At 37.6% G+C, this 27581-nt stretch overlaps 2 protein-coding genes across 5 annotated transcripts in view; one reads left to right on the top strand and one right to left on the bottom strand.

The window, feature by feature from the left end:
- Positions 1 to 12065, bottom strand: part of MRE11 (MRE11 homolog, double strand break repair nuclease) — a 65458-nt gene extending 53393 nt beyond the window's left edge. For all 4 annotated transcript variants that reach the window (XM_068555795.1, XM_068555797.1, XM_068555796.1 and 1 more), the window contains exons 1-4: positions 11980 to 12065; positions 11132 to 11249; positions 8500 to 8632; positions 3451 to 3611 (exon numbers count right to left, since the gene is read on the bottom strand). In XM_068555795.1, coding sequence (XP_068411896.1) covers positions 3451 to 3611; positions 8500 to 8632; positions 11132 to 11151 — 314 coding nt within the window. In that variant the 5' untranslated portion in view covers positions 11152 to 11249; positions 11980 to 12065. The remainder of the gene's footprint in view (positions 1 to 3450; positions 3612 to 8499; positions 8633 to 11131; positions 11250 to 11979) is intronic.
- Positions 12066 to 12196: 131 nt separating this feature from the next.
- ANKRD49 (ankyrin repeat domain 49) lies at positions 12197 to 18017 on the top strand. The gene is made up of 3 exons (XM_068555193.1): positions 12197 to 12264; positions 14755 to 15109; positions 16529 to 18017. The coding sequence occupies exons 2-3, from the start codon at positions 14852 to 14854 to the stop codon at positions 16988 to 16990; spliced, it is 720 nt and encodes a 239-aa protein (XP_068411294.1). The 5' UTR covers positions 12197 to 12264; positions 14755 to 14851; the 3' UTR covers positions 16991 to 18017.
- The last annotated feature ends 9564 nt before the right edge of the window (positions 18018 to 27581 follow it).

Raw genomic sequence — 27581 nt, 5'->3', positions numbered from 1 at the left:
TTCATTTTTAAACTGAAAATTATATATTTTTTTGATCAACATCTCCCCTTTTCCCGCAACTCCCTGCTCCTGGTAACCACCATTCTAGTCTCCATTTACATGAGTTCAGCTTTTTCAGATTTCATATACTGTATAAGTGATATCACACAGTATTTGTCTCTTTGACTTATTTTACTTAGCATAAAGCCCTCAAGGTCCATCCATGTTGTCTCAAATGAAAGGATGTCCTTTCTCATGGCTGAATGTATATATATACATGGCTGTGTCTGTGCATATATATCTGCACACACACACACATATATCACATCTTTATCCCTTCTTCCACTGATGGACACTTATGTTGTTGCCATATCTTGGCCACTGTGAATAATGCTGCAATGAATGTGGGAGTGCAGATTATCTCTTTGAGATCCCATTTTCATTTCCTTTGGATATACACCCAGAGGTAGGATTGCTGGATCACATAATAATTCTATCTTTAATTTGGGGGGGAACCTGCACAGTGTTCTCCATAGTGGCTGCACAAATTTACATTCCCGCCAACAGTGCACAAGGGTTCCCTTTTCTCCACACCCTCTCCAACACTTGTTTTCTCTTATCTTATCTTTTTGATGATAGACATCCTAACAGGTGTGAGTTGATATCTCATTGTGGTTTTGATATGCATTTCCCTGATGATTAGTGATGTTGAGCACCTTTTCATGTACCTGTTGGTTGTTCTATTTTTGTGAAAAATGTCACTGGAATTTTGATAGGGATTGAATTGAGCTAGTAAATACTTAGGAGTCTTCTTTTTTTCAGAGTTTCCCTATCTTTTTTTTTTTTTTTGGTCTATGTTTTACATGAACTAGTAAACCAGAGGGAAAATTATCCAAAATATAGTACAAAGAGATAAAGTTATAGGGAATATTAAAAAGTGGGTAAAATATAAATAATTTTCAGAAAGAAAAAGAATAGGAAACAGAAAACATACTGGATAAGAATTTTCCAAAATTGCTGCAAAAAAAATTCTTAGTTTGAAATGCATGTAGCCCAAGCAGGATAAATAGAACTAAATCCACAACTAAATATGTCACAGTAAGACTGCAAAAAGACTCCTTTCTTTATGCCAGCTACTATTCTAAGCAATTTTCTTATTAACTCAACTACTCCTAACAACAATTCTGTAAGATTAGCACTATTCTTTTCCCATCTTACAATAATGAAACTAAGGTAGGGCAGATCCAGGATTTGACCTCAGACAGTCTTATACCAGAATCCATGCTTGTAAGCACTATGTTATACTGCTTTTCCAGCACCTAAAATGATAGCAAGACTCCTCAAAAGCACCAAAAAATAAGAGTTTACTGACAGGCAGTGAAAAACTACTAAAAACTGTACTTCGGAAAGGAAACTGAATCTAGACAAAAGGAATGAAACATAAGAAACAGCAATAGTAAGCGAAGAAATAGGTAAACACATCTATGGGGTGGGTGAAGCAGTTTAAAAATAATAAAGTTTTAGATTTGAATAGACGATGGGTAAAGACTGATCAGAATTCTTAAAAACAAGAACATATGTTAAAAATCACAAGAATTTTTTAAAATCCTATTCTATACTCAGCCAAATTATCAATCCGAAGTTAAAAATAGCCATTTTCTTACATAAAAATATCTCCAAAAATTTACCTCCCAATATAAACTCATTTTTAAAATATATATACACAAACAGATAAGAAATAAATATAGCTATCTCTGTTTTCAGGGGATACTTTATATATATATATTTTTTTTTTCTTTTTACATTTACATGTATACATGTGTGTATAATGTGTGTATATATGTGTGTGTATGTGTGTGTGTGTGTGTGTATATATTTAAGCTCTGTGCTCTGAGAGAGCCTAGAAGCAGTGACAAGACAACAGCCATGTGCATGCCTAGCATCCAGATTCTAGCTTCCAAATACCATTCCAAAATGAACCAAGACTCCTTGAAGAAATGGATGAGTCTAGGGCTAGGGAAAAGAAAATACAAAATTAGCCTGGAGCATCTTACAGTGCCAAAAAGGGGGGAAAAAAGATGACGGCATGTTGAAAGGACCCAAGAGGTGGTCTGAAAGAGTGCCCAATGGCTAAAGCTGGAACAATTTATTTGAGCAACAAAATAGATTATAATAGTATTAAATTACAATCCAAAGGAAAAAAAATGAGTTCATACTGATATAAACAATTGAATAAATTCCTACTGATATAGACAACTGAATAAATAAATAAACAAATGGGGGAGAAGGGACAAATCTTTACAGAACTATTCCAATTAATAAATGCAGAAAGAATGTGGGAAATATTTAGAAAATCACCATTAGGACACCGCAGTTACAACTGCTGTAGGCAAGAGCCACTGACAAATGCTAAAATTATTGGACAAACTTTAAAGAGAAACAGAATAGTTGCATAGCCTCCCCTAAAATATTTACTAATTACTGTAGTGGTTTTAACACGCCCATAAATTCTTTGATACTCTTTCCTCTCTCCAGGAAGTGAAATGTAACACCCTCTCTTCGAGCGTGGGCCGGACTTAGCTACTCACTTCTTACAAACAGTATATGGAATGGGAAAAATAGTAACTTGACAGTGGAGAAACCTGCAAGACACCATCTTAACCAAGTGACCAAGGTTAACCTCACCAGTGCAGGCCATGTTGATAGCATGTACTCCTTACATACTGAGAAGGGCACTCCACCTATAAGAAATATTCTTTCCCCCAAACCAATAACCCTAGTCTAATCACGAGAAGAACCCAAGTTGAGAGACATTCTACAAAATATCTGACCAGTACACTTCAAAAGTGTCAGTGTTTGTCTGAAAAAGACTGGCATAGTCGAAAGGAGATTTTGAGACCATTTCAACTAAATGCAGTGTGGTATCCTGTACAATGTTTAAGAAAAAACAGAGTACCTTTATGACATGGGGTTCTAGGTGGATATTGTAAATAAGTCCCAAAAGCACAAATATTAAAGAAAAAAAATAACGTGTTTGACTATGAACATCAAAATTAAATATTTCTGTCATCAAAAGGCCCTGTATACAAAGTCAAAAGACAATCCACTGATTGGGAAAAAATACATGCCTAACAAAGGCTTAATATCTAGAAATAACTCCTGCAAATTCAATAGGAAAAGACAAAAATACCCCAATTTTTAAAATGGACAAAGGATATGACAGAAGAGATACCAAATGTACAAAAAAAATTTGAGAAGTTACTCAGTCTATTAATTAGGGAAATAGAATTTAATACAATATACAGAAAATTCAAAGAACTACATTTACCAAGGAAATAGCTTATACTGAAGGTAAAATGGCTAATTGTTACCGTGTTCATGTGTCTTATACAGAAAATATTATATATTACACATACATGTAATATTAACTATCATAAGGAAACATTCATTTAAGCATTTAAATATACTTACTTACTAAAACCGAAGTTGACTGACTGATCGCTGATAATTTCAAACTGTACAGGACGATCCCCCATGCAATATTTTCTTAATAACTCGAGGCAGTTATGTACTGTTTTTCTTGAGGGTTTATTTTCATGAAAAAGATCACCCCCTAACAAAATGAAATCCACCTAATCAACAGAAAATAGTGTGAAAATTAGTATGTTTTATAGATAAAATTTTTAAAACTGTAGCGCAAAGAGATAGAAAATAAATCTTGTAAAAGATACTATTATGTGTGGAGATTTAAAGTTTCATATTTTGTTTAGTGAAAGGGCCTTTCAATCTGGTTATTAATCTGACTTCAGCTTAGGTTCCTAGGTCACCTTCAAAAAGGCCATCTTCAAATTACTACACCAAGTTTCTAACTCACACTACCCAAAGTGATCATACTTCTTTCTTTAAAGTTATCCAAATCAAACATAAACTTAGCACTTTAATAAAACCTATGGAAGGGATAGCAGATTCCGTCCAAATTATTCACTTGATTCATTCAACAATTATTTAGAGTCCTTACAGGCACTGGCAGCTAAGGAAATAGCAATCTACAAAATATATGATGTCCCTGCCCTCATTAAATACAGACAACGTGCCATACCCTATACTGAGTGTGATGAATTAAATACGATCCCTATCCTAAATATGTTCAAAATCTAATGGGAGAGACAAACTGCTAAGCATCTAAACGTAAGTCAGACTCTGACATGCACTAGAACAGATATATAAACAAACCAGGAGTAGAGATGACATTACAATTAATTCCAACTGAGAGGAGGAAATTCACCTGAGGACAACGTCTGGGAAGAATGGGCTAACATGGTGGCATCTGAGTTGCACCATGAAGGATAAACGAGATTTCGAGGAAGAGCATTCAGGAACAACCAGAGAGAAGGGAAATCACACAGAAAGAAAGTCCAACACACTTTCAAAAGCGTACAATCTACGTAAAGAAACTTGATTAAGTTCTTAATTATACAAAAGAACCCAGCAATACAGATCACCACAGGCTACAGTAGTGAGGGCAGCAGAATATGTCACCACAAAATGGACCACTTTGGCAATGTGGACTGTTTTGAGCTGAAGGCAATTAAGACCCAGCAGAGTCAGGAAAAGCTGTTTTACCTCGCTCTAAACTGCCTAAAAGAATTTGGATAGGGGGCATGTACCAGGAAGAGAGCTATTACCAGAGGTAATTTCTGATATCAGAAAGACATCACATGGCATGGCAAACACCTGTTTACCAAACATCTGATCTTCTCATCTTCCTGCGCACTGTCTTCCTCCCCTTTAAAGCCCCAAACTCCTTTCCCCTTCTCCTTAGCTCAGGATGGCAGATAAGCCTCAACTACTTCACTGCTGAGAAGTCTCGTATTTTTGTGGGGCTCCCATACGTATGAAATTTGTTTTCACCCTGTTAATCTGTCTTACGTCAACTTAATTATTAGACCAGCCAGGGAACTTAGAAGGGAAGAAGGAAAAGATTTCTGCCCCAACAAGAGTCAGAGAGACTTCAATAAAAATGTGGGATTTAAGCCAGGTCTTCAGAACTAAACATGGGGCTTCCCTGGTGGCGCAGTGGTTGAGAATCTGCCTGCCAATGCAGGGGACACGGGTTCGAGCCCTGGTCTGGGAAGATCCCACATGCCGCGGAGCGACTAGGCCCGTGAGCCACAACTACTGAGCCTGCGCGGCTGGAGCCTGTGCTCCGCAACAAGAGAGGCCACGACAGTGAGAGGCCCGCGCATCGCGATGAAGAGGGGCCCCCGCTTGCCGCAACTACAGAAAGCCTTCGCACAGAAACGAAGACCCAACACAGCCAAAAATAAACAATAAATAAATAATAATAAATAAAAAATTTAAAAAAAAAAACTATACATGATTTGAGTAAAGGGAGAAAATGATCATAATCCAAGGCATAGAAGAAACAAAACAAAAGCAACAAAGCAAACAAACATTTTTACAGGGGAGGGGAAAGAGAAATAGTTGTTTAAATGATATAGTTTCACTTTTACCAGACGAAAAGAGTTCTGGAGGTTGGTCACTCAACCATGCAAATGTGCTTAACACTACTCAACTGTACCCTTAAAAATGGTTAGGATGGGAAGTTTTATGGTATGCGTATTTTAACACAAGCAAAAAAAAATTTTTTTTAATATTTTTAAAAGCTGGTTTGTGACTCCAGGGATCACTGAGAACACAACTTGCTTCTGTGGTATTCCTGCCCAAAGTGAATCTACTCATGAGGAAATGTCAGACATATCCAACTGAGGAATATTCTGCAAAAGTAACTCCCTTGGACTCTTCAAAAATGTCAGGGTCATGAAAGACAAGGCAGACTGAGGAAACATCCCAGATTACAAGAGACTAAAGAGACGTGACAACTAAATGCAAAATGTAATCCTGGATTGGGATCTAGACACCACTGACCTGCCCCCAAACTGCTATGACAGACTTTGTCGGGACAACTGGCGGCATCTTAGAATTACATAATCGTACTGAATCAACCTAATTCCCTGGTTTTGATAAGTGCACTGTGGTTACTTATGTAATTTACTCTCAAATGGTTCAGAAAAAGTGTGTGTGTGTGTGTCTATGAAGAGAGAGGATAAATCAAATGTTGTAAAGTGTAGGAAAATCTCGGTGAAGGGTAAGGAATTATTTGTACTATTCTTGCAATGTTTATGTAAGATTGATATTGTTTCAAAATTAAAAGTCAAAAAATAAAAATAAAAAAAGATTCCAAAGAACTAGAGAGTAGAAATAAGGCTGGTTAGATGGCACAGGCCCACAAAATAGAGGACTTAAAAATCTGGAAGAATTTAGATTTCAATAAGAAGAAATAATAAACACAAATGATGGGGGGAAGTAAACATGCATTTGGAAGTACCAGCATGGGGCTGTAGGTGGGAGGGGGCAGTTAAGATTAAAGGATGCAGGGAGGAGAAACAGGAGGAAATGGAAGGGAAGCAAAGGACAAGGTAAAGAAAAAAAAAAAAAGCTCGTGCTCAGGGAAAGAAATACTTCAGCACCTAAGAGTTAGAAAAGAAAGAACAGAGGATTCTCTGGCAGGAAACAGACCTTCTTTGACTGCAAATTTCTCTGCCCTCAGGGTAAAAGGAGACAGTCCTAGACATTCCCCCATTCATGAACACATTTATAAGAGTGCCTACTGCTTGCCAGATCCTTTCTAGGTACTAGGATACACATGAGCAAACAAAAAAGATTTTTCATTCTCATGGAGTTCACCTTCTAGTGGAGAAGATAATAAACACGTAAATAATTCAATAAATTATTTCAGATGGTGCTATAAAAAAAAAAATAAATGAGTAATGTGATAAGAGTGTTTGGAGACATCAGGGAAGACCTCCCCAAAAAAGGTAAAACTTGAATTGAGAACTGAGAAGTCAAACCTGGCAAGATCAAGGTGCTCTGAGCAGGACGAGAACCAGACATGCAGAGGTACCAGAGTAGAACAAACATCTCTGTATGGATGAAACACAAACCAACCAGGCAGAGTGGAAGGAGATGAAGTCTCCTGGCAGGGGCCAGATCACACTGAACCTTGTAGTCTAATTTTTATTCTAGATTCAATGGAAGGCCACTTAGAAGATTATAAGCAAAAAAAAAAAAAAAGAAAAAGATTATAAGCAGCAGAGTGACATGATCTGACATGATTTTTGTAAGTTCACTTTGGCTGCTATGCTGAATACTGTAGGGGGAAAGAATGGAAGTAAAAAAACCTAGGGGAGCTACTGCAGTCCAGCAAAATATGACAAAAGTTTTGGACTAAGTTTACAGACATGAAGGTAGAAAATAGTAGAGAGATTCCACTTGTATACGTTTGGGAATAAGAACCAAAGGACTTGCAGAAAAACTGAAGAGAACTCTGAGGAAAAGTCAAGGTTGAAGTTTGCAAGTCCCCAGAATTTATGTTTATTCCCCAGCTGTCTTTTGGGCTCGAGATGGACATTTCAACTGTCTGCTGGACTGTTTCCTTGAATGTCCTATTGGAATCTCTAACTTAAATGGTCTCAATCAGAATTCATCACCTTCCCACATAAAGAAGTATGTAATAAGGAAGTATGAAAATAAGGAAGAAATCTTTCTTATTTAAAACCTACTTCTATTATTGGTACCACCATCCACCCAAACATAATACACTCCAGAGTCACCGTCATCCCTTCTCCCTCATCCCCACCCCCTACGACTGACTAACCAATCAAAGTATCCAAATCCTCTCTTTGTATTATCTCCTGCATTCACTTCCTCTTTTCCATTCCATGGCACCGCATTGAAAAAGCCTCCAACTTATCTTGCCTTCATGCTGTACTCTGTTGCCAGAAGACTTTCTATTAAACTGGGTACAAACTCCTCAATCTGGTATTTGAAGCTCTTGATGCAGCTCAAATCACATTTCTAGTCTTTCAGCGCGCTTTCTAACATGCGACCTACCAGTGAGCCAAATATCTGCTGTACCCCTAATGGACCAATCGTCTCACCTCTGTGCCCTTCCTACTGCTTCATGGGAGGTGTACGCTCTCTTTGCTTTTCACTCATTAAAAGCCTACCATCCTTCTAAGCCCAAGTTAAATGCCACTTCATTCACCTCATCTTGCTATCCTCATCTAAATGTGATCTCTTCTACCTCCAAACTCCCAGGAAATGCTGTTTATAATCTTATGGCTCTTGCATCTGAGCATTTTTGACATTTATCATATCTCACATACTGATTTGCTTGCTGCATGTTCTTTGAAAGCAGAAACTATGACAGTCATCTTTAGATTTCAAATAGAAACTGCCACAGGATACTGCACTCAGTAAACAATGTAAATATTTGTAAATTTTTACAGACTATTTACAAAAGTAGCTCCTACTTGAATTCAGGGAATAAAGAACACAAAATCTCCTTTGGGCTTTCAGCACATTGGCCTATAAAACAAACCTCTATCTTTAAAAGGAAAAAGAGCAAGTTGAGTAAGGGAACTTGGTAGAAATTGCAAAAATGCAAACTAAACTCACATCATTTTCCTGGGCAAGTCTTAAAATTTCATCAAGTGTTACAAACGTATCATTTCCTCTGACTGCATCTTTTTCCATATATCCCAGATGAATATCTGTTGCAACTAAGATTTTAAATGTATTTTCATCATCGCTGTATTAGAAAAGAAGAAGCACGTCAATATAATTCATTAAAAGGATGTTCAAGCAAACTGAAACCTAAATCTATAAAATAATAGCAGTTATGACGTAAAATCATTTTTCTAGCCCTAAACTAGGTCCAAAAATTTGAAGCATTCAACAGACCATTAACGTCACTGTTTTCTTACCACTAAGACAAAGCAGAACAAATGTACACACATTTTAAAAAGGTTCTGTAACTGCTTCAGAAATGTATAGCCTCATTACAGCCAGTTTCATAAACTGATATGTAACCTGGATTTGAAAGCTTGGTTGTTTTCCTGCTCTGTTCCACAGCAAAAATGCAAGAGGATTTGATCCCAGTATCTAAACTTATTATTTATCTACTTTGCACTTTCCCAAGAAAATTATAGAATTAACTGGTTAATTTAAAAAGCCCTTCTCCTTACTTTATAAGTAGATTTTTATCCTAATAAACTAGTAACTTACATCCAGGGCCCTGAAGAGGCTTGCTCTCCATACAAAGTTAGTTTTTCATTAATGACTTTGGCCAAGTAACAAAACTAATTTACAATGCCATTTAAATTTGGTAGTATTCAAAAGTACTTTCATATGAAGCAGCAATATGATAGTTATTAATTCTCTCTTAAACTTAATATAACTTTTAATTGTCTTTAAAATATTTTGGTATCCCTGATCTCATCTCAACTCCCACATGTAAACAGGTTAAGTATTATTATCTCTGAAAAACTAGAAAGCTATACACAGAGAAATTAACTGATTTATCATGAAACAAAATGGTAGAAATGGAACTAAAACCTGGTATTTAAACTCAGGCTGTTTTCACAAAACCATACGAACTTCAAAAAAAATTTTATATATATCTCCAAAATTCAAATCTTTATACATAAGAGAATTTTCCAGAAAAGATTTCTCTTCAGAAACTTCAAAATGATATGCACAGTTCTGATTGCTATATACATACAGGTAAGTCAGAATACTTTCAGATCACATTACTACCCAGACTTCCATAGCAATTTGTAAGGTATTTTCCCTTGAGGTCTCTTACTTAAATATGAGAATTAATCTGAGAGTCATTTTTTTAAAAAATTTATTTATTTTATTTATTTATTTTTAGCTGCATTGGGTCTTCGTTGCTGTATGCCGGCTTTCTCTAGTTGCGGAGAGTGGGGTCTACTCTTCGTTGCGGTGCACGGGCTTCTCATTGCGGTGGCTTCTCTTGTTGCGGAGCACAGGATCTAGGCGCATGGGCTTCAGTAGTTGTGGCACGCGGGCTTAGTTGCTCGGTGGCATGTGGGATCTTCCCCAACCAGGGCTCAAACCAGTGACCCCTGCATTGGCAGGCGGATTCCTAACCACTGCGCCACCACCAGGGAAGCCCTCAGAGTCATTTGTAATCCAATTATACAAATGAAGAAATTGAGACAAAGTTTAGACGCTTGCTAATTTGTCCAAGGTTACACAATACTAATTAAGAAATTAAGGGGACTTCCCTGGTAGTCCAGTGGTTAAGACTCTGCGCTCCCAATGCAGGGGGCCCGGCTTCAATCCCTGGTTGGGGAACTAAGACCGCACATGCCGCAACTAAGCCCGCATACCGGAACTACTACACCCACGCGCTCTAGAGCCCGCAACTAGAGAAGCCTGTGCACTGCAAGGAAGACCGGGTGCGCTGCCACAAAGACCCAGTGCAGCCTAGATAGATTAGATAGATAGATAGATAAAAAGAAATTAAAAGAAGGGTGAAAGATTCCAAGTTTGAAGCTTTTTCCACATAACTTTTTCTAGTCCTTTTATTTATTTTCATTTTAGTCAGATTCATTTCCAATTTATTCAGTACTAAAGCAATTTACTTCTTTAAAAATCTGCTTTAAAAGACTTGCATCAGGGCCTCCCTGGTGGCTCAGTGGTTAAGAATCCACCTGCCAATGCAGGGGACACAGGTTTGATCCCTGGTCCGGGAAGGTCCCACATGCTGCGGAGCAACTAAGCCCACGTGCCACAACTACTGAAGCCTGCGCGCCTAGAGCCCTGAGCTCTGCAACAAGAGAAGCCACCGCAATGAGAAGCCCGCACACCGCAACCCCAGTCGCCGCAAGTAGAGAAAGCCCACCGCAACAATGAAGACCCAACGCAGCCAAAAATAATTAATTAAGGGAAAAAAGACTTGCATTAGCTAGTAAGACTTAGTTCAAGTATATTTATAGCTTCAATAGTTTAAGACAAAACCTAAGAACATAAACTTATATAGCAATATGCCAACCTACTGCAAAACCCCAATCTATAGCTGCATATTATCTTTAGTTAATAAACATATAGTATGAATTGTTAACCATTCCAAATATTCTTTTTGATGACTAACACTTGTATTCAGAGGCAAGGTCTTTATTTACTCATAATTTATTAAATAAGTTTTCTTTTATGGTGATCATAGTTGATAGACTGTAGAAACCCAAAGCAACAAAGAAGACTTCGGAAGATAGGTGCTTACAGAGCATCTGCAGGACTCATTTCTATGATAAGTCTAGCTCCTCCAGGACCAGTTCTCTCTCCAAGTACCCCTGGGTCCTGTGCTCAAACACGTCAGAAAACTCACTCGATTCCAAATTCTAAAACAAAATTATATTATTCAAAACACATTTTTAAAAAGCAGACTGGCAATTTTGGAATTGTCTCATTTTCAATTAAGCACTACTATACTTTTATTTTCAGAGCTTAAAAAAAACCCAAAAAAACATATCTCCAGTGACACTCTAGTTTCACCATTATGATTAAGCTCCTCTCCTGTTTCCCTTTCCATGCCCCACGGGAAGCTAATGTTTGTTAAATGAATGGGCAAAAAGGGTCACACCCAATACTTCTGGTTTAGCACACCAACTCTGGATGTGCAGAAATGTTTAAGTTGCATGCATGGGCTACTCTGGAGCATGAGGCGACCCCGTATTTCCTGCTTAAACACAAAAATTTTTTTTAAAGGCATGGGCTTGTTTTGAAAAGATAGGGGGCCCACGTTTAAAGGTAGTGTAAATAAGCAGAAACACGTGGTTCAAGGAAAATGGCCAGGATCTTTGGGGAGGAGTGGCTGCCACCGCGGAACGACCCCTCCCACGTCCGGATTCCTGGTTCGGTGTGGATTCTAAGCCTCAGCAGCCCCGCACCACCGGACCCTCAGAAACCAGAACACGGAAACCTCCCAGGCTCCTCCCGAGCCTACTCGGCCCAGAGTCAATCCTGTCTGGGCTTCCGCCCGAGATCCTGCAGATGCAGAAAGCGACTCCTAAACTACCCCACATCTGGACTCTCCAAAGCCCCACCCTGGGACCCGAGGCTGTCTTTTACCCGGAAAGAAGGACGGAGATTCCTGAGAAGAAAAGCAGCAGCACCGCCTGAGAAGCCGCTCGACCGTAAACCTGAATTAAGCGGGAGAGGAAAAAGCACCTCCTTCTCTCGCGATACCTCATTAATGACGTAGGCGCTTCGACTCCTCTCATTGGCTGCCGACTGCCGTAAGGTAGCAGGAAAAGTTGCAGCGAGGACCCGCCCCCATACAGGAGCCAATCCTGAGTAGCCCGGGGGACGAACCCCGGAAGCGAGCTTCCCGGCGGCGATTTTCCACTCTCTAAGGTGGGTAGGTCTTTCTCGTCCGGGGCCACGCTTCCTGGTCGCCTGGCGCCACCTAAGAACTCCTGGGCCCAAAGGGGCGGGTCCCCTGTCGACCCCTGCCGAGCCCTGCGAATCGGGCCGCGTGGTGTGTCCTAAGTAGGGCTGGAGCGGCTTCTTCGCTCGTAGAAGTTCGGAAGGCCGCAGACGCGACTCCCGGGCCTGTGAAGTGACCAGCCGGTGCTGGAGGGCCGGGACTGGTGGTCTTCTCCCTCACCTCCACTCCCCAGAGACTGAGCATTCGGACTCCAGTTTACAATCCTTTCCCTGCGTCCCCTTATTGTCTGCCTGGATCCCGGGTTCAGCACATCTGCATTGCTTTGTGCTGACAGCAGTAAAATAGAGTGCATTAAAAAACAATGTGAAACTTTTGAATTAGAAAATTTGGGCTTTTAGTTCCATTGAAAGTTGTTTTAATCTATATGAACCTCAGCGCCTTCACCTGTAAAATGGGGTTTACGGCCCCACCTGTCACTGAGTTGTTAAGAGTTGACATAGTTTAGATCTCTTATGGAATGTGGTCTTTAAAAAACATACCCTAGTTCTTGGTAGAGTATCATCAAGTAGGTATCTTGATCGGCTTTTTAAGTCCTGAATCAGGGAGATGCACCTGGGGTTGACTTTTTAAATTAAATCCATTAAGAAATTTTTATATGTAATTTATTTTACCTGGAACAGTAAAGTTAAATTATAAAAAGAGTTTTTATGAAAAGGAAAGGGGGGTTATAAGATCTGTGCTATAATGTTACTGTGGTTGATACAAATGACAAATGAACTATACAGTATTTACTGGTATTTATTTAATAAAGTGTTTAATGAGTAGATTTGTGATCACTTTTGTATTGCAAGGTTCAGAGAATAGTTTGAGAAAAGTGAAAATATTAGAACATAAAGCCTTTCTGATAGGGTCTCTCGATTGACTCTGTAAAGTTGGACAGTCTTTGGAAATCCTTTAGTACAATCCTTTCATTGTGCAACAAAATAACAGGTCCAGAGAAGGTACTGGTCATGAGTGATAAATTTAAACTTGACTTTAATGTTCTTGGCAGTAGTAATAAAATCTAATGATGCATTAGGATTGTATCAATTAAAACTCGTGAAAATTAGGTAGAAAGAAATCAGTATCTTAGGGGTACACGACTAACTCTCAAATTTCTCAGAATCCATTCCAAGCAAAATCAAGTGATAGGGCTTTAATTCTGTTTAATTCTACAAATATTTCTTAATGTTTGCTGTATGTAAGTGGGACATAAATGTAAGTTAAATATAGTCCCTATCTTTAAGCTTACAATCTTTTAAGAGACTAAAACAAGAACAAAATTAGTGGTGAAATAAAACAGTATGTAGCACACAAAAAAGTAGAAACTAGAGACAGATCTAATTTGGAGGCTCAAGAAAGACTTAATGAAGGAGGCAACATCTGAGAAGAGTCATGAAAGACTGATAAGATTTCAACAAATATAGTTGGGAAGCTGAGAAATATTTTTTAAATATCTATTATTCTCATTTTGTTTAATTGGTTAAAGTTTAATATGCTGCATAACTCTTTAAGCTGATATTGGTTTATAAATTATTATGGCAGCCTAGCAGAATAAATATCATTTCCTTCAGGAAGCCTTCTCTACTCCCTGAGGACTGGGTTAATTATGACCTTCCTGTATATTCATCATATCTAGATATGGTCTTATCATAGTACTTAAACACTGTCTTTGCGAATCTCCCTGACGAGACAGGAAGCTTCTTGAGGTCAAGACGTGGATCTTGTTCATTATTGAATCCCAGTACCCAGAGACTGGCACATACCAGGCGTTCTATTCATCTTTGTTGAATGAAGGAGTAAATGACAGCCAAAGTTCTGTTTCAAAACAAGAAGCCAACTAAGAACTATAGTTGTCTGTCAATGAATAGGGCTACTTTTTAAAGCAGTGAATTTTCCTAAGCCTGAAATTGTTAAAGTAGAAATAGGTTGATTATTACAGATGTCATGATAAAGATATCTGCATTGGTGAGAGATTGGGACACATGTCCTTTGGGGGCTCTTCCATCTCTAAGAATCTCTGAGTCTTGGAAGTAGTTTTTTTAGGAACTAAAAATTTTTGCTCCTGCTTTATAGCTTCTGTGTGTCTAGTCTATAAAAATCATGAATGTGCTTATCTTTATTAGTTATAATTTCAAAGCTTCAAGCATTCATCACTGTTAGCATAATACAATATAGTATGTGAATCAATAGATTCAAAATAAATAGTTATAACCACTGACTTAGTAGAAAAAACAATATTAAAAATAAAGATAACTGAAATCTGTCAGTTCCAATATTTAATGAATGTGAAGGGTATTAATAAACACCAAAAAAGTTTAGGCAGGGTTTATTTGTGTATATTTGCAAGACTTATCTATGCTATTGATAAAGCCTCAATAACCAATTTGCTCCTAATTTTTGTGTTTGTGTTTCAGATCTTGATGAATAAAATAAAGCAGACATAATTCATCTCTGGAAAGATTATTTATACTCTGGCATTTGAAATGCTTTGTATTTAGAATAGTAGTAAAAATGGAAAAAGAGAAAGTAAATGATGATGGAAAACCAGACCCAGAGAACTCCTTGGACTTTTCTGAACACTTTAACCAACTTGAATTATTAGAAACACATGGACACCTTATTCCCACTGGCACCCAAAGTCTCTGGGTAGGGAATTCTGATGAAGATGAAGAGCAAGATGAAAAAACTGAAGAGTGGTATCAATTGCAAGAAAAAAAAATGGAAAAAGATCCAAGCAAATTGCTTCTTTGGGCTGCTGAAAAAAATCGGGTAAAAAAAAAAAAAAAAAAAGAACAGTTACAGAGGAAACCTTAATTTAGTAGGAAAAGTATTAGATTGGAAGCCAGAAGACCTGTCCTGAATCTCGCTTTGGTCTGTAACTTTGGGCAAATCCTACTGTTTCTGCACCTCTATTTTCTTATCTGTAAAAATGGCCACCATAACACCTGCCTCTTTCATACAAGGTTTTATGCAGAGGCAATGTAGGTGAAAACACATAGTAAGCTACAAAGTGTCATATGGGTATTTTGGGGCGCTTTAAGAATAATTAACTATAAAGAGAGCAAGCAATCATCTATATTTTTAAATCATTCATATTAAGTCATTAGGATCATCCTAAAGACAAGTATCATTTAGTAAAGAGAGGATGGGAATTAACATTTATTAAATACCAACTATACCATGTGCCTTACTACATTATTGATTTAATCCTCATATATCCCTATAAGATATGTCATATTCTTCCTTTTTACAGATTAAGAAGTTGAGATTCAGGAACATTAATTTGCCCAGGATTGTCCAAGTAGGATGACCCTGCTTAACAGCCAAAGTCTGTTCTTCCCACTTAGCCACTTGTATCTTGTTTTACTAAGTTCCCCCATGTCTGTATTAATAAACTTATAACTTAAATGGTCTTACATTTTTGGATAACTTTTTAAGCCAAGAGCAGACTGCATCCCACCAGAGGTTCTCAGACCAAACTGAAAATCACTTCCTGAAAACATGTATCTGAGGTTGTTTTAGTTAGAAGGAATTGAGCTCCTTAATCTCGACTTCCTTGTTACCATTGTATTCTACTGTTAAAAGAAGTTGTTTTTTTTTTTAATTGGAGTGTAGTTGATTTACAACGTTGTGTTGGTTTCAGATGTACAGCAAAGTGATTCAGTTATACATATACATATATTCATTCTTTTTTAGATTCTTTTCTCATTTAGGTTATCACAGAATATTGAGTAGAGTTCCCTGTGCTATACAGTAGGTATTTTTTAAAGTTTTATACAGTATGTATATTGGTGTGATAATCCTACTACAGAAAGATCAGTCTGTTCCATTACTATGTTTTCTTCGCAGACGAAATATAAAATATTAATACAGTTCTAGCCTGTATTATTCATCTAGGACTATAGCTTTTATACAATAAGCCTTCATTGGACCAGGAATAAATCTATGGTTTGGTATTCAGAGAATCATGTTCTTAGAATCAACAGTTTATGGTTAACACTGACTTGTTCATTGTTAAATCAGTCCCCCCCGCCCCAAAACAAATCTTATTTTTTTATTTTACAGTCATCTGCTAACAAGGAAGTTTTTATTTAACTTAATTAAATCTAACACCACTAGATGGTTTAATTTTCTTTGCTTATTGTTTCATTTCGAGTTGGGTTTGTAAAAGATCTGTTTTCTTCTCAGCTGACCACAGTGCGAAGACTGCTTTCAGAACAGGCCACCCACGTGAACACTCGAGATGAAGATGGGTACACCCCGCTCCATCGAGCAGCCTACAGCGGACACTTAGACGTGGTCCGGGAGCTGATTGCACACAGGGCAGATGTTCGTGCGGTGACTGTGGATGGCTGGACACCCCTGCACAGTGCCTGTAAGTGGAATAACACCAGAGTGGCTTCTTTCTTACTGCAGCATGATGCAGATATCAACGCCCAAACAAAAGGCCTCTTGACCCCCTTACATCTTGCTGCTGGGAACAGAGACAGCAAAGATACCCTCGAACTCCTCCTGATGAACCGCTACATCAAAGCAGGTCTGAAGAACAACCTGGAGGAAACTGCATTTGACATCGCCAGGAGGACAAGCATCTATCACTACCTCTTTGAAATTGTGGAAGGCTGCACAAATTCTTCACCTCAGTCTTAATGGTTCTAATAATTTTCTTAAGTTTCTAAGTCCCAGTGCCTCCTTTAGTGTGAGATGTGAAATGTCCCCATCATACAGAGTTGACATCAAAAGTCTTACGACAGTAATTCAGTGGTACTCACGATAATATCCTTCCAAGTGAATTGCCTGACCTTGATGTCAAAATGTATTTGAAAGTTGATTGGATATATCTTTAATGATTTCCGTGGTGTTTGTGATTTTTATCAAATCATTTTAACTTAACCTATACTGAAAAACTTGTCACAAGTTGTACAGAAAACTAATGATATTTTTGGTGCTGATCCAAGAGAAATGTATTTTTAAATATTCCCCCATCCTAGATCTTTGTGCAGTATTTAGTATATTAATGTGTATTTTTATAAGGTCAGGTAACTCAGAATTTCGTTTAAAAGTCTTAATATACTGGTGCAGTTCAGCTGTCTTCTCTGCATCACCATGGCCATTTGCTTTCATTGTAAACCATAAGAATGAACATATTAGTGTCTTGAATCTTTGTAAATTAAAAAAAAAAATCAAGACACCTAGATCTTTGTTTTCTAGAACCTAGGCCATTTTCAGGAAATAGCTAGGTGTTTAATCCACGAATTTTATATACTGCCCCCTCCTGCAATCCACACAATCCTTTGGACCATCCTACCTCACCCTGGTCAACCTGCATATTCCTTATGCTGCTGGTGAGTCAGCACGACCCTTCAGACATGCGCACAACTATACCTTGGTTCAGATCGTAACGTATCTGCTCTCCAGCTAGTTTTACCTCCCTGGTCCTGCTGAGCTGGGCACTGCTCATCTAGTCTCTCAAGTTCACAGGAAGTGTTCTTTTCCAGGGTCCTCATTTTATACAAGCCACACAAAGACAAAGTGACAGGGAAAAGGAATTCTAAGAATGAGGGGATGATGATTATATTGGGGTGAGAACACAAAGTGGCTCAGGCCTTTTTTAAAAGCCACATTGTGGATAGTGACAAAAGCATAAATATAAATATTCCAAAAATAAAAGTTTTGAACAACCAGAAAAAAGCATGAATTCTTTTTTTACCTGTGTATCTTCCTTGGATCCATAACATATTTATTCATCCAGCATACATTTATTTATCAGGTACTCTCTCCATCTCGCCAGTAGCAGTTTCCTGTTGACTACATAACCCCTCTGTGACTAAAACAAAGGGGTTTTCTCTTAACTTCTTCACACCAGAACTAACACACTGGGCAAAGGGAACTAAACCAATGGCCCTTTTCTTCGGTTATATTTTTTAAATGTCCACCAAGGTTTGTCTCCTTTGACTTAGCCCATGTGACCCAGTCACCTTAGACTAAGTAATGTTATTTAATCAGATATGTGTGGCAACTTTTAGGTTAGAACAAAATTGGATCATCTCAGAAAAGTTAAAGATAACATATGAACTGAATCTTTGTGACAAACAGTATCTTAAGACTTAGGAGTGCTTCAATTATTTTGGATCTCTGGCTAGGAGATGCCTGTGTTTCAGAGTATCAATATCAATATCTTCGATATCAGGGTTTTGGCAGAAAGTGAGAGGTTGCTTTCTGTTTAATCTGCCCTAATTTAGTGATACCAAATGACAAGGTACAGCTGGTAGACAGTGACAGTAGAATAAGACCCCAACTACCCCCTTAGACTGCTAAACGAGGCTGCCTAGTTATCTGAAAGTCACAGATCCCATGGCTTCTTTCTTACTTGGGAATGAGTTGCATCCATGATTTTATGTAAGTTTTCCCTTTGAGTATGGCTCCAAAGGAGCTGCTTTGTTTCTAAGAAGCTGAGATGTGACTTCTCCCTTTTTTTCAGGCTTCAACACTCAGCCAGTGCTAGGGAGCAAATTCTCCATATTAGAGAAATCCCTTCCATCTCTGAGGGCAGAATTTGTATTGTTTGCTTCCTTTATACTTTCCTTAGTGTTTTTTTAAATTTCATTTTTTAATTATTTTTTTCTTCTTTAATTGAAGTGTAGTTGACATACAATTTTATATGTTTCAGGTGTATAACAAAGCGATTTGATACTCTTCTTAGTATTTAGTAGACTCCTCTGTCCACAGAAGACATGCACTAATCATGCTTTTGACTACTCAGTGGACCCTTGAACAACACTGGTTTGAACTGCGTGGGTACACTTAAAGGCAGTACTACACAACCCATGCAGTTGGTTCCGCAAATGCAGAACCGCAGATATGGGGGCCGATGATAAAGTTTGGTTTTTGATTGCGTGGAGGGTCAGCACCCCTAACCTTTGTTTTTAAGGGTCAATGGTATTACCTGTGCTTTCCAGTTTTCTTTAAGAAGGCTGAATAGCTACGTGTGCAAACAAAATTTTCTCTAGTCTTGAGTTTATCCAAAGACTTTTTAAAAAAATAAAATCCATGTTTTTCATAACTAAAGTTTAATTGTGATTAACTTATATGCTTGAGGAAGAGGTGACTTTTTGTCATTGTTCAAGGGACACATCATAATCCATAGGCCCACAGTGAAGTTAGCTGGCTTTGCTTTTATAAATCTTAAATATGCTCCTCCAGGGAGCTTTCTGGCTCACAACCTAACACATTGATGGGACTTCTTAGCGTTTTTATACTATAGATGTGACAGCATCCATTTATTTCTGTTCATTGGCATCTATTATTACATCCACCACTATGCTAGAAAATCATGACCAAAAGAGGCCCAGAGAAGTAACACTTGCTCTGAGACTTATGGCCCAAACCAAAATGAAACCTCTGTATCAATTCTCCGTTCCTGATGAATACATATGCCATCTTCACCCTACCTAAAATGGCTCTAGGAATTTATGAGCTGCTTTGGCTCTGAGAGGTACCAGCCATGATGGCATCATTGATGGCTTTACTGTAATTAGTTACCATGGGATGCTCTAGTCCCTCCGTAGGATTACCAGATGACCACTCAACTTGTGCAATATGAAGGGCATTCTCTAAAGGGAATTTAAAATCTATGTTTGCTAAGTTCCAAAGGCAGTAAACTAAGAAAGATTGAATTAGCCTATTAACGTTCTCAATTCCTGAAAATTTCCCTTTGAAATCCCACAATTTCACTTCTGGGAACCTAAGTGGAAATTATCTAGATCAGTGCTATCACGTAGAAACATAATGTGAGCCACATATGTAATGTTAAGTTTTTTTCTAGTAGCCACATTAAAATGAAAACAGATGAAATTAATTTTAATAATACATATTATTTAATACATCCAAAATATTCCAACATGACATAAATATTTTAAAAATTGAGAGATTTTACCTTTTTTTGTAGTAAGTCTTCAAAATCATGTGTATTTTACAGCACATCTCAATTCAGACTAGCCCCATTTGACTAGTGGCTACTCTGTTGAACAGTGCAGGTCTAGAGGTCTGAAATATTCCCTGAAGACAAACCAGAATGGTTAAGAGGAGGAGCAGGGAACTTTGAGGCAGATAAATCTGGGTGCAAATCATGATTGCCACCTATGTGTGCCTTTTGGTAAATAACTTCAGTTTTCTCACGTGTAAGATGGAGATAGTATCTATCTTTTTACAATTTTGTAAGGAATAAATGAGATGTAATGTGGATAGGCTACCTATCCACATTACATCTCAGGTACTCAAAGAATTCAGGTACTCAAAAAATGCTATTGAGTGGCTCCTTTCTCCAGCATTTCAAGCAGAAATGCCCTTCCTATTTTAGGTATTTGGATCCTTGAAGATCCCAAAGCTCTCCCTTTATATTCCTATAGTCCTCTCTCATGACTTTTTAGTAAAATATGCAGCAGGGAGCTTCTTTCAAGAATCCAAACACTTCCACTCCTAGAAAAAATGCCTACCCCATCTTCAAAGGCCTTGTGAGGTGTCAAAGGTCTCCAACAGAAGAAAAATTCAAGGAATAAGCAAAATAAAGCAAAAGAATTTCAGCAGATAATTACAAGGACTTGAAGGAAATGAGATTCTGACAGAAAATGTATTTCCATTGTGAACCCAGGGCCTTGAAACTCAATGTTTTACTGCTCATTCTGTGTGCGGCTTCTTGGTACTTACCAAATGAGTGGCTCTTTAAATTCATGCCTAATTTTTTTCCCTTTTCAGGATGGGTTTTGTAATGCTGAGCAAATGGAACAAAAATATAAAAACACTCATATTTGCTTTATCACTATAATTATTCAATTGAAACTCAGGAACATCTAATAGTGGTCACCATGAATTTAATGACATGGACCCATCTGCCAGTGGATCTCAGAGTTGCAGAAATTTGTAGGCCTGAAAATGTGCTTAATGAAAGAAATAGCTTATAAAATCTAAAAGCAAACTACTACCTAATTTGTTTTGTCCCTTCCCTTTCTATTATAATATATTCAACATTTCATCTCTGCTAGACAGTACTTGAAAATTAGGAAAACATCATTGGAGAATTAATGTGAGTTCATAAGATGCACTGTCTCCTGTGTAGTCATTGGAGTTCCTTTTCCAGACACAGCTGCTTAAACAAGGCAATTTTTAGCAATAAAAAAAAAAAAAAAAGGTGAGCCTGCCATTATTAAAAAATCAGGTGTCTATAAGGTTTTTCTAAACCCAAATATAATAACTCATGAAGAAAATATATCCCAATTAAAGGAACCAAATCTAGGAGCAAGAAATAGCTCTGCTGTAAAAATATTAAGATTTAATATACAAATCAGATCCTTCATGACACGTACTAGAAAAAGCACTCGAGTTCAGATTTGCTTCCATGTGCTTTTGTGTATTTCTTATTTGAAGATATGCAAAGCTTTCAAGAAGAATCAAAAGGAAGAAAAGGGTATTAGGATCCTTTCATCCATTCTTTTGATTTCAGTCTGCACCCTTGGACAATGAAGTGGTTCTGGAGTCCACCTAGAAAAGTAATTGTGTGTCACGGTTCCTCACTCTATTGACATTGGGGCCAGATAATTCTGTGTTTTGGGGGGCATCCTGTGTATTATCCGGTGTTTAGCAGCATTCTTGGCTCTACTCACTAGATGACAGCAGCACCTCCCCCTCCCTCTCCCCCTCCCCCCTTCCCAGTTGTGGCCATCAAAAATGTCTCCAGACATTGCCAAGTGTTTCCTGCTGTATGTCATCAGAAGTCTCTAAGGCAGGAGATTTCAGAATTTGGCTAGTCACAGAGCTGTTTTATTAGCATACGGGTAAATTTTATTCATATTGTGTGTTTTCCTTAGATTTTGTTTAGGCATTCCAAATATTCATCAGCATACATTCAAAAATTAGATAATCGTTGATTCTATTTGAAATGTTTAGTATTTTGTTAATGAGATCTTTCAAACACTTTCAAAAATTGGGTTAAAACATACAATTAGAAAAAGAGAACTCTTTCATACTGAGTTTCATGTGTCAGAACAACTCACTCCTGTTCCCAGATTTGGCCTCTAGGAAATTTATCCCTTAACTGAGATGAGAAATTCTAGAGAATTTAGAGAAATTCTAACTTCTGGGTATTAAGGGAGATCATAAACAAAGCCTGATTTTTAATAGGTTGCACCATTATAAATGTAAAATTTTTATTGCATTCTTGGGTAAAATGCAATGAAATTGATGCACAATCTTTTCCCATCTAAAAGAAATTGTGTTAAGAGAAGCCAACCTCCTCTGTAGAGAAGAGGGAAATGGGGAGGGAGCTGGCAGCTTCCAAGTGTCAATAACTGTGGAAATAGAAGACAATCTCTTAATATCATTACCAATCTAGAACTCTTTTAGTTTGTTATTAAATATAAAAATCATGCAGTATAATTTATTTTGGCAATTGTTGGAGGAGGTCATCGAGAGGATGTGGACCCGGGCAATGAAAGCTCTTCACCCCCTCTCTTGTCCTTGGAATGTATGTTCTTCCTACTGTTCCCACCATGGGAGCCCTTTCAAGGACGTGACCTTGAGAGAGCAATGTGTTGTTGAGACCATCTGGACTGAATACATGACTGAACCCAGTTAAGGCCTCTATGTAAAATTTTAAGATTCTGGCAGGCAGGTATGGAGATCTATTCATCTTGCAACCTCTGTAGACAAGCTTCCTATATAAGTTCCCTTGCTTATTAAACCTGCCACCTATTGAGCTGGAGCTGTCTGCCTCTTTCTTTGGTCTCTCCTCATCCTCCATGCGTGGGGGCCAATCTTAGATTTCGCCCAGGAAACTCGTGAGATCCCGAACCAACAGAGATGACTTTCACTTTAAAAATGAATCCCAAGGTAAAATATATCAAAGTCATAATGTAAAAAAAAAAAAAAAAAAAAAAAAAAAAAATTCTGTATCTGTTTATCAGCCTTCCCCAGTCATTTTTTATGTAATGCACAAATGGAATAGTCTCATCTGATCTTCTTTATGAAAGTTTTTATATATCCAAAATGTGCTACCCTGAACCACTGTGATAATAGCTAACACCTGTTTATTGGGTGCCAGCTGTGCTGTAGATGCTCACATACATTATCTTATGTGAGCTTCACAGTAACCCTATGATATAAGATGTCATTGTATAAACAGGAAAGTGGGCTTATGGAGGTTAATTGTCATGCAGTCAGTGAGAGTGGGAGATAACTTTCAAACCTGTCTTTGTGATTCCACCACCTTTGATCCGATATCTATTTGTAAAGTTGATTAAAGAAGACATTGCTTGGTGCACATTTAGTTTATTTTCTTTGAACTGTTTCCAGAAAGCTTTGTTCAAATGTTATAGATTTTCACCTATGAATGTTAATATCTAGGTAACACCAGTTAGGCTATCAAATAATCATAACAACAAAAATTCCATTTTCTTTAATATTATTTTTATGTAGTTTATTTATTGTAGTGTTTGAGGACACAGAAATCACTGTCATTAGGAGGAAGTTGCATTTTGTGGCATGAAAACATAAATAGGCAAAAATTCCATTAGTTGAAAATCATAAGAGCCAAAGCTTGATAGGTGGCAGGTATATGTGCTGCGGAAACGAGCAAACAGCCAAAGCAATTAAAAAAAAAAGTTGGGGGATTTATACAACCTAATTTCAAAATTATAAAAAGCAGGGACTTCCCTGGCAGTCCAGTGGTTAAGACTCTGAGCTTCCACTGCAGGGGGCACCTGTTTGATCCCTGGTTGGGGAACTAAGATCCCTCATGCCGCGCAGCACGGCCAAAAAAAAAAGTTATGAAAGAGCAGTATCAAGACAGTATGGTATTGGTGGATAGAAATATAAAACAATAGAACAGAGTCTAGAAATAGATCCAGATATACACTAATCACTTGATTTTTGACAAAGATTCTGAGGAATGCAATGGGAAGTTCTCTTAAAGAATTAGTGCTGGAAAAACTGAATAGCCATTTGGGCAAAAAATTAACTAATTTATATACCTCAGAGCAGTGGTTGCCTGGTGAGAGACAGAAGTTTGATTGCAAAGGGTCAGGAATAGTCTCTTGAAAGTGGTGGAAATGTTCTGTATCTTGATTGTGGTGGTGGTTTTGCAGGTATATAAAGCTGTCCAAAGTCGTTGAATTCTATACTTTAAATGGAATGCAGGTTTTTTAAATTAATTTTTTGGGGGGCTGCATTGGGTCTTCATTGCTGCAAGCAGGGACTACTCTTTGTTGCAGTGCGTGGGCTTCTCACTGCGGTGGCTTCTCTTGCTGCAGAGCACTGGCTCTAGGGGCGCGGGCTTCAGTAGTTGTGGCACACGGGCTCAGTAGTTGTGGCTCACGGGCTCTGGAGTGCAGGCTCAGTAGTTGTGGCGCACTGGCTTAGTTGCTCTGCGGCATGTGGGATCTTCCTGGACCAGGGCTTGAACCCATGTCCCCTGCACTGGCAGGCGGATTCTTAACCACTGCACCACCAGGGAAGTCCCTGGAATGCAGATTTTATGCATAAGTTATACTTAAGGTTGATTTTTAAAAGTAGTCAGCCAGAGATGACTAATTTCATCCTTTTGTTATTTTCACTAGCAATGAGGAATATGAGGACCTCCTCCCCAAATTCTAGGGGTATATCTTCCTGGGGACCTGCAAAGTCTTATGAGTTATCCAAAAAATATACATTTCGCCAATTCACTGGAATTTTTAAAATTCCGAGCAAAAAGCCCTTTGTAATTGCAAGGAGAAGTTTCTCCATTAAATGATACAGTAGTAAACAAAATATTTGCCCTAAAATAATTAGTCTATTTGACAGCATTCAACAAATTTGAGAAGATGGTTTACTTAGAATAAGAAGGATTCTGTTGGCTTTTAAAATAATTTAAGCGAGGACTGTTAGAATCTAGAATAGCATACCAAAGTGTTTATAGCATCTACTTCTCTGAAGAATAAACAATAACATTAAATATCCCATTGTTTATTTAACTGCCTTATTACTAAGCAGAAGAAAGACTGAGATGACTTCTGGAGACGTGTTTGATGTCTCTAGACTTAAATACAGAATGTAAAATTTATCCACTCAGATTTTGACTGATGTACCATTAAGTAACACAAAGTAATATATAAACTTTGGCAATATATTAAATTTTATTTCTTTGATAAAGACTTCATGTTTTTACATTAAAAATAATTTTTAACTTATTACCAGAAAAATTTAGTCTTGGATTTTGCCTCCATCTAGTGGATATTTTGGTCTTTTTCATTTAACTAAAATGAAAAAGGATAAGCCACTATGTTTTTGTTGTTCATTTTTAGTTTTTTGGAATAAAAAAATAAAAAAGTGGTAACCACAATTCATGGATAAAACAGTACATTTTATACTTACTTTTATCAATATTTACTCCCAAGAAGATTTGAGATGGTGTATAATTAGTGGCATGCATGCACTAATTGGAAATAGAAAACCAAAAGCCATTTAGGAGAAAGAAGGAAATATACCACCTAAGTTAATAGAGTTACCACAATTAACAATTAAATTATCTCCAAGGTTTTTGGTATTGGAGATAAAAGAAAAACAATAATTGCATGATTCTTTATTATTTGATCAAACTAAACCACATTGCGTTTTTCTGAGTAAAAATATTTTCAGACTAATTTTTTCCTAACTAAAATATGCTTAATTTTTGTATAACTTTGTAGAAGTATAGCAAACCTCTACAAAAGTGCATAAATCAATTAATTCTGCAGAGTGAACACATCCATTTTTTTTTAACATCTTTATTGGAGTATAATTGCTTTACAACGGCGTGTTAGTTTCTGCTGTATAACCAAGTAAATCAGCTATACATAAACATATATCCCCATATCTCCTCCCTCTTCATCTCCCTCCCACCCTCTCTATCCCACGCCTCTCGGTGGACACAAAGCACCAAGCTGATCTCCCTGTGCTATGTGGCTGCTTCCCACTAGCTGTCTATTTTACATTTGGTAGTGTATATATGTCCATGTCACTCTCTCACTTCATCCTAGCTTACCCTTCCCCCTCCCCATATCCTCAAGTCCGTTCTCTATGTCTGTGTCTTTATTCCTGTACTGACACTAGGTTCTTCAGAACCCCCCCTTTTTTATATATATATATATGTGTTAGCATACGGTATTTGTTTTTCTCTTTCTGACTTACTTCACTCTGTATGACAGTCTCTAGGTCCATCCACCTCACTACAAATAACTTAATTTCATTTCTTTTTATGGCTGAGTAATATTCCGTTGTAGATATGTGCCACATCTTCTTTATCCATTCATCTGTCGATGGACACTTAGGTTGCTTCCATGTCCTGGCTATTGTAAATAGAGCTGCAATGAACATTGTGGTACATGACTCATTTTGAATTACGGTTTTCTCAGGGTATATGCCCAGTAGTGGGATTGCTGGGTCGTATGGTAGTTCTATTTCTAGTTTTTTAAGGAAGCTACATACTATTCTCCATAGTAGCTGTATCAATTTATCCCACCAAGAGTGCAAAGGGTTCCCTTTTCTCCACACCCTCTCCAGCATTTATTGTTTGTAGATATTTTGATGATGGCCATTCTGACGGTTGTGAGGTGATACCTCATTGTAGTTTTGATTTGCATTTCTCTAATCATTAGTGATGTTGAGCATCCTTTCATGTGTTTGTTGGCAATCTGTATATCTTCTATGGAGAAATGTCTATTTAGATCTTCTGCACATTTTTGGATTGGGTTTTTTGTTTTTTTGATATTGAGCTGCATGAGCGGCCTGTATATTTTGGAGATTAATCCTTTGTCAGTTGCTTCATTTGCAACTATTTTCTCTCATTCTGAGGGTTGTCTTTTCGTCTTATTTATGGTTTCCTTTGCTGTGCAAAAGTTTTTAAGTTTCACTAGGTCCCATTTGTTTATTTTTGTTTTTATTTCCATTTCTCTAGAAGGTGGGTTAAAAAGGATCTTGCTGTGATGTATGTCATAAAGTGTTCTGCCTATGTTTTCCTCTAAGAGTTTTATAGTGTCTGGCCTTACATTTAGGTCTTTAATCCATTTTGAGTTAATTTTTGTGTATGGTGTTAGGGAGTGTTCTAATTTCATTCTTTTACATGTAGCTGTCCAGTTTTCCCAGCACCACTTATTGAAAAGGCTGTCTTTTCTCCAGTGTATGTTCTTGCCTCCTTTATCAAAGATAAGGTGACCATACGTGTGTGGGTTTATCT

The sequence above is a fragment of the Eschrichtius robustus genome, chromosome 11 (assembly GCF_028021215.1).
Source record: "Eschrichtius robustus isolate mEscRob2 chromosome 11, mEscRob2.pri, whole genome shotgun sequence".
NCBI lineage: Eukaryota > Metazoa > Chordata > Mammalia > Artiodactyla > Eschrichtiidae > Eschrichtius > Eschrichtius robustus.
The sequence above is the reverse complement of the archived record's forward strand: the minus strand, read 5'-3'. Positions and strand labels throughout refer to the sequence as shown.